At 48.6% G+C, this 9,438-nt stretch overlaps 1 protein-coding gene across 1 annotated transcript in view; it reads right to left on the reverse strand.

Moving 5' to 3' along the window:
- Nucleotides 1-8,244, reverse strand: part of LOC139762906 (hemicentin-2-like) — a 28,007-nt gene extending 19,763 nt beyond the window's left edge. The window contains 1 exon segment of the mRNA XM_071688148.1: nt 8,160-8,244. Coding sequence (XP_071544249.1) covers nt 8,160-8,199 — 40 coding nt within the window. The 5' untranslated portion in view covers nt 8,200-8,244.
- Nucleotides 8,245-9,438: the final 1,194 nt, after the last annotated feature.

Genomic DNA, 9,438 nt, shown 5'->3' on the forward strand with positions numbered 1-9,438 from the left:
GAGAGAGAGAGAGAGAGAGAGAGCCATTTTTTATAATTGTAACTAAATCAGACTCTTGTGTTCTACATATATCTCGGAGCACGACAGGTGTGTGTTCATGAGTCGTGCTCAAGGGTCGTACCGTCGTGTTGAAGGGTCGTACAGTTGTGTTCAATGGTCGTACTATCGTGTTCAAGGGTCGTACCGTCGTGTTCAAATGGTCGTACCGTCGTGCTCAAGGGTCGTACCGTCGTGCTCAAGGGTCGTATCGTCGTGTTCAAATGGTCGTACCGTCGTGTTCAATGGTCGTACCGTCGTGTTCAAATGGTCGTACCGTCGTGTTCAAATGGTCGTACCGTCATGCTTAAGGGTCGTACCGTTGTGTTCAAATGGTCGTACCGTCATGCTTAAGGGTCGTACCGTCGTGTTCAAATGGTCGTACCGTCTATAATCACAAGTCATTGTCACTTCGCCCGTTGAAGATAACTCCTTAACAAGCCATTAAAATCACCTTTACAATCCATATATCATCTATAACTTCTATTTCATTTCAAAATTATTAAAAAAAAAACATTTTCACAACAATAACCGCCGCAATTTGACGTTAATTATAACAAATTGTTGAAAAAATAGCGGGAAAAATAACGCACGGTGTAAGTTGCCACATGTCAGCGGACGCGTTATTTTTTTCCCCCATTTCTTTTTTTTTAATCCCAGGAGGAAACACGTCTTCCTTAACCACAACCAACTGTGGGGGGAAAAAAAAACGTCCGCTGTGATAAACGACGGTTGAACACTATGTTAAACGAAGACTAACCTAACCAAACAAGGATAGGATAAATAAATAAATATATAATCTTTTCTTTCATTTTTTTTTTTATCGGCGTAAATGTTAGTGGCCATGACACCTGATGGTCATCCTGGAATAAACAAGATGTCCGTGACCGAATTGAAGGTCAGGCGAACGCTGGCAGCCCAACCCCTGTGGCGCCTCCACTCCCACTCCGTCATTGCAATTGTGCTGTGTTGTACAACCCCGACCGCTGGGGTTGTACAACCCCGACCGCTGGGGTTGTACAACCCCGACCGCTGGGGGTTGTACAACCCCGACCACTGGGGGTTGTACAACCCCGACCGCTGGGGGTTGTACAACCCCGACCACTGGGGGTTGTACAACCCCGACCACTGGGGGTTGTACAACCCCGACCGCTGGGGTTGTACAACCCCGACCACTGGGGGTTGTACAACCCCGACCACTGGGGGTTGTACAACCCCGACCGCTGGGGGTTGTACAACCCCGACCGCTGGGGTTGTACAACAGTTGTACATATGATTATTAGCCATGGAAATGTGCTGTATGTACAACCCCGACCGCTGGGGTTGTACAACCCCCGACCGCTGGGGTTGTACAACAGTTGTACATATGATTATTAGTCGTGCAAGTGTGCTGTGTTGTACAACCCCGACCACTGGGGGTTGTACAACAGTTGTACATATGATTATTAGCCATGGAAATGTGCTGTATGTACAACCCCGACCGCTGGGGTTGTACAACCTTGACCTCTGGGGTTGTACAACAGTTGTACATATGATTATTAGCCATGGAAATGTGCTGTATGTACAACCCCGACCGCTGGGGTTGTACAACCTTGACCTCTGGGGGTTGTACAACAGTTGTACATATGAATATTAGTCGTGCAAGTGTGCTGTGTTGTACAACCTTGACCGCTGGGGGTTGTACAACAGTTGTACATATGATTATTAGCCATGGAAATGTGCTGTATGTACAACCCCGACCGCTGGGGTTGTACAACAGTTGTACATATGATTCTTGGTCGTGCAAGTGTGCTGTGTTGTACAACCTCGACCGCTGGGGGTTGTACAACAGTTGTACATATGAATATTAGTCGTGCAATTGTGCTGTGTTGTACAACCTTGACCTCTGGGGGTTGTACAACAGTTGGACATGGGTAAACAACACTGGGACACAGACTAGGCATGGGTAAACAACACGGGACACAGACTGACATGTGAACAACACAGGACACAGACTGACATGTGAACAACACAGGGACACAGACTGGACATGTGAACAACACAGGGACACAGACTGGACATGGGAACAACACTGGGACACAGACTGGACATGTGAACAACACTGGGACACAGACTGGACATTGAACAACACAGGGACACAGACTGGACATGGGGAACAACACAGGGACACAGACTGGACATGTGAACAACACAGGGACACAGGACTGGACATGGGTAAACAACACTGGGACACAGACTGGGCATGGGTAAACAACACTGGGACACAGACTGGACATTGAACAACACAGGGACACAGACGGACATGGGTAAACAACACTGGGACACAGACTGGGCATGGGTAAACAACACTGGGACACAGACTGACATGTGAACAACACTGGGACACAGACTGACATGTGAACAACACAGGACACAGACTGGACATGGGTAAACAACACAGGACACAGACTGGACATGGGGGACAACACAGGGACACAGACTGGGCATGGGTAAACAACACTGGGACACAGACTGGACATTGAACAACACAGGGACACAGACTGGGCATGGGAACAACACAGGGACACAGACTGGACATGGGTAAACAACACTGGGACACAGACTGGACATGGGGGACAACACAGGGACACAGACTGGACATGGGGGACAACACAGGGACACAGACTGGACATGGGGGACAACACAGGGACACAGACTGGACATGGGAACAACACTGGGACACAGACTGGACATGTGAACAACACAGGGACACAGACTGGACATGGAACAACACAGGGACACAGACTGGACATGGGTAAACAACACAGGACACAGACTGGACATGGGGGACAACACAGGGACACAGACTGGGCATGGGTAAACAACACTGGGACACAGACTGGACATGTGAACAACACAGGGACACAGACTGGACATGTGAACAACACTGGGACACAGATTGGACATGGGAACGACACAGGGACACACACTGGACATGGGTAAACAACACAGGGACACAGACTGACATGTGAACAACACAGGACACAGACTGGACATGGGTAAACAACACTGGGACACAGACTGGGCATGGGTAAACAACACTGGGACACAGATTGGACATGGGTAAACAACACTGGGACACAGACTGACATGTGAACAACACAGGGACACAGACTGGACATGGGAACAACACAGGGACACAGACTGGACATGTGAACAACACTGGGACACAGACTGGACATGTGAACAACACAGGGACACAGACTGGACATGTGAACAACACTGGGACACAGACTGGACATTGAACAACACAGGGACACAGACTGGACATGGGTAAACAACACAGGGACACAGACTGGACATGGGTAAACAACACTGGGACACAGACTGGACATGGGTAAACAACACTGGGACACAGACTGGACATTGGAACAACACAGGGACACAGACTGGACATGTGAACAACACTGGGACACAGACTGGACATGGGTAAACAACACTGGGACACAGACTGGACATGGGTAAACAACACTGGGACACAGACTGGACATGGGTAAACAACACTGGGACACAGACTGACATGTGAACAACACAGGACACAGACTGGACATGGGTAAACAACACTGGGACACAGACTGGGCATGGGTAAACAACACTGGGACACAGATTGGACATGGGTAAACAACACTGGGACACAGACTGACATGTGAACAACACTGGGACACAGACTGGACATGGGTAAACAACACTGGGACACAGACTGGACATGGGTAAACAACACTGGGACACAGACTGGAAATGGGTAAACAACACTGGACACAGACTGGACATGGGTAAACAACACTGGACACAGACTGGACATGTGAACAACACTGGGACACAGACTGGACATGTGAACAACACAGGGACACAGACTGGACATGGGTGAACAACACTGGGACACAGACTGGACATGGGAACAACACAGGGACACAGACTGGGCATGGGTAAACAACACTGGGACACAGACTGACATGTGAACAACACAGGACACAGACTGGACATTGAACAACACAGGGACACAGACTGACATGTGAACAACACAGGACACAGACTGGACATTGAACAACACAGGGACACAGACTGGACATTGAACAACACAGGGACACAGACTGACATGTGAACAACACTGGGACACAGATTGGACATGGGTAAACAACACAGGACACAGACTGACATGTGAACAACACTGGGACACAGACTGGACATGGTAAACAACACAGGACACAGACTGGACATTGAACAACACAGGGACACAGACTGGACATTGAACAACACAGGGACACAGACTGACATGTGAACAACACAGGACACAGACTGGACATTGAACAACACAGGGACACAGACTGGACATTGAACAACACAGGGACACAGACTGACATGTGAACAACACAGGACACAGACTGGACATGTGAACAACACTGGGACACAGACTGACATGTGAACAACACAGGACACAGACTGGACATGGTAAACAACACTGGGACACAGACTGACATGTGAACAACACAGGACACAGACTGGACATTGAACAACACAGGGACACAGACTGACATGTGAACAACACAGGACACAGACTGGACATTGAACAACACAGGGACACAGACTGGACATTGAACAACACAGGGACACAGACTGGACATTGAACAACACAGGGACACAGACTGACATGTGAACAACACTGGGACACAGACTGACATGTGAACAACACAGGACACAGACTGACATGTAAACAACACTGGGACACAGACTGACATGTGAACAACACAGGACACAGACTGGACATTGAACAACACAGGGACACAGACTGACATGTAAACAACACTGGGACACAGACTGACATGTGAACAACACAGGACACAGACTGGACATTGAACAACACAGGGACACAGACTGGACATTAAACAACACTGGGACACAGACTGGACATGGTAAACAACACAGGACACAGACTGGACATTGAACAACACAGGGACACAGACTGACATGTAAACAACACTGGGACACAGACTGACATGTGAACAACACTGGGACACAGACTGACATGTGAACAACACAGGACACAGACTGACATGTGAACAACACTGGGACACAGATTGGACATGGGTAAACAACACAGGACACAGACTGGACATTGAACAACACAGGGACACAGACTGACATGTGAACAACACAGGACACAGACTGGACATTGAACAACACAGGGACACAGACTGACATGTGAACAACACAGGGACACAGACTGACATGTGAACAACACAGGACACAGACTGGACATTGAACAACACAGGGACACAGACTGGACATTGAACAACACAGGGACACAGACTGACATGTGAACAACACTGGGACACAGACTGGACATGGTAAACAACACAGGACACAGACTGGACATTGAACAACACAGGGACACAGACTGGACATGGGAACAACACAGGGACACAGACTGGACATGGGAACAACACAGGGACACAGACTGGACATGGGTAAACAACACTGGGACACAGACTGGACATGGGAACGACACAGGGACACAGACTGACATGTGAACAACACAGGACACAGACTGGACATGTGAACAACACAGGGACACAGACTGGACATGTGAACAACACAGGGACACAGACTGGACATGTGAACAACACAGGGACACAGACTGGACATGTGAACAACACAGGGACACAGACTGGACATTGAACAACACAGGGACACAGACTGACATGTGAACAACACAGGACACAGACTGGACATTGAACAACACAGGGACACAGACTGGACATTGAACAACACAGGGACACAGACTGGACATGGGAACGACACAGGACACAGACTGGACATGGGAACTACACAGGGACACAGACTGGACATGTGAACAACACAGGGACACAGACTGGACATTGAACAACACAGGGACACAGACTGGACATGTGAACAACACTGGGACACAGACTGACATGTGAACAACACTGGGACACAGACTGGACATTGAACAACACAGGGACACAGACTGGACATTGAACAACACAGGGACACAGACTGACATGTAAACAACACTGGGACACAGACTGACATGTGAACAACACTGGGACACAGACTAGGCATGGGTAAACAACACGGGACACAGACTGGACATGTGAACAACACAGGGACACAGACTGGACATGGGAACAACACAGGACACAGACTGGACATGGGAACTACACAGGGACACAGACTGGACATGGGTAAACAACACTGGGACACAGACTGGACATGGGTAAACAACACAGGGACACAGACTGGGCATGGGTAAACAACACAGGGACACAGACTGGACATGGGTAAACAACACAGGGACACAGACTGGACATTGGAACAACACTGGGACACAGATTGGACATGGGAACGACACAGGGACACACACTGGACATGGGTAAACAACACTGGGACACAGACTGGACATGGGAACAACACAGGGACACAGACTGGACATGTGAACAACACTGGGACACAGACTGGACATGTGAACAACACAGGGACACAGACTGGACATGTGAACAACACTGGGACACAGACTGGACATGGGTAAACAACACTGGGACACAGACTGACATGTGAACAACACAGGGACACAGACGGACATGGGTAAACAACACGGGACACAGACTGGACATTGAACAACACAGGGACACAGACTGGGCATGGGTAAACAACACAGGGACACAGACTGGACATGTGAACAACACAGGGACACAGACTGGACATGGGAACAACACTGGGACACAGATTGGACATGGGAACGACACAGGGACACACACTGGACATGGGTAAACAACACAGGGACACAGACTGGACATGGGTAAACAACACTGGGACACAGACTGGACATGGGTAAACAACACAGGGACACAGACTGGACATGGGTAAACAACACAGGGACACAGACTGGGCATGGGTAAACAACACAGGGACACAGACTGGACATGTGAACAACACTGGGACACAGACTGGACATGGGTAAACAACACTGGGACACAGACTGGACATGGGTAAACAACACTGGGACACAGACTGGACATGGGTAAACAACACTGGGACACAGACTGGACATGGGTAAACAACACTGGGACACAGACTGGACATTGAACAACACAGGGACACAGACTGACATGTGAACAACACAGGGACACAGACTGGACATGTGAACAACACTGGGACACAGACTGACATGTGAACAACACTGGGACACAGACTGGACATGGGTAAACAACACTGGGACACAGACTGGACATGGGTAAACAACACTGGGACACAGACTGGACATGGGTAAACAACACTGGGACACAGACTGGACATGGGTAAACAACACTGTGACACAGACTGGACATGGGTAAAAACAAAAAGGGAAAACAGACTGGACATGGGTAAACAACACTGGGACACAGACTGGACATGGGTAAACAACACTGTGACACAGACTGGACATGGGTAAACAACACAGGGACACAGACTGGACATCGGTAAACAACACTGGGACACAGACTGGACATGGGAACAACACAGGGACACAGACTGGACATGGGTAAACAACACGAGGACACAGACTAGGCATGGGTAAACAACACTGGGACACAGACTAGGCATGGGTAAACAACACAGGGACACAGACTGGACATGGGTAAACAACACAGGGACACAGACTGGACATGGGTAAACAACACTGGGACACAGACTGGACATGGGTAAACAACACTGGGACACAGACTGGACATGGGTAAACAACACTGGGACACAGACTGGACATGGGTAAACAACACTGGGACACAGACTAGGCATGGGTAAATAACACAGGGACACAGACTGGACATGGGTAAACAACACAGGGACACAGACTGGACATGGGTAAACAACACTGGGACACAGACTGGACATGGGTAAACAACATATAAACACCAAAACCTCATAAAACCACCCAAAAAACAAAATGATATAAAACACACACACACACACACACACACACAGACACACACACACACACACATGGACACGGGTGTTGTGTGTGTGTGTGTGTGTGTGTGTGTGGGCATACGGGGGACACGGGGCCGTGTGGACACGGGCGTACCTACCTGCCAGGATACAGAGAGCGACACGGGTGACTTGGGCCATGTCTGGCGTCGAGCCGTGGACTGAGACGGTGGCCAGCCACGCTGCTTCAAGACACCTCTCCCCACCCACCCCATCACCCACCCCATACCCACCCACCCCATCACCCACCCATCACCCACCACCAACCCACCCATCACCCACCACCCACCCACCCATCACCCACCCCTTCACCCATCCCCTTACCCCACACCCCTCCCTCAGGGCTCCTGGATTCGCCCCAGGGGGGGCCAATGGTCTTGAACCCCCCCAACCCCCTAACCCCCCCCCAACCATCTCTCTCTCTCTCTCTCTCTCTCTCTCTCTCTCTTCTCTCTCTCTCTTTTTTCTCTCTCTCTCTCTTTTCTCTTCTCTTCTCTCTCTCTCTCAGGGGGAGCGAGGGACCCCCCCCCTCCCTTTTCTCCCATTCAGCCACCCAGCCACTTGTTGCTCTCTCTCTCTCTCTCTCTCTCTCTCTCTCTCTCTCTCTCTCTCTCTCTCATCGTGAAACAGAGCAGCGACCACAGTTCAACCAGCCACAAAGTTCAAACACACACACACACACACACACACACTACCACAATGATGTATGCCATGCGCGTCTGCATACATACATTGATATACAACACACACACATGTATAATCTATTCATTCATTATACTCTGTCGCCGTCTCCCGCGTTAGCGAGGTAGCGCAAGGAAGCAGACGAAAGAATGGCCCAACCCACCCACATACACATGTATATACATACACGCCCACGCACAGCACATATACATACCTATACATCTCAATGTATACATGCATACACAGACATATACATCAACCTATTCATACATGCTGCCTTCATCCATTCCTGCCGCCACCCTCCAAAACATGATATATAATATATATATATATATATATATATATATAATAATATATATATATTTATATATATATATATATATATATATATTCCTATGAGTCACGGAAAAAATGGAACCCGATAAGTTGCCAAGTGCACTTTTGTGTCATAATCACATCATCATCAGGGGACCAAGAGAGAAATATATCAGTCACTTGATATACAACGAAGAGACGAAGCTAGGACGCCATATTATACTTATAATCATTACAATCACATACATATACATGTCTGTACATAAACATATACATAAACATATACATTTCCATACATAAACATATACATATTTGCACATGTGTAAACACAGACGCAAAAAGTATATACACAAAGATGAACGCATAAAGCTTTTAATTCTATTT

This window comes from Panulirus ornatus, chromosome 45, assembly GCF_036320965.1.
Source record: "Panulirus ornatus isolate Po-2019 chromosome 45, ASM3632096v1, whole genome shotgun sequence".
Classification (NCBI taxonomy): Eukaryota; Metazoa; Arthropoda; class Malacostraca; order Decapoda; family Palinuridae; genus Panulirus; species Panulirus ornatus.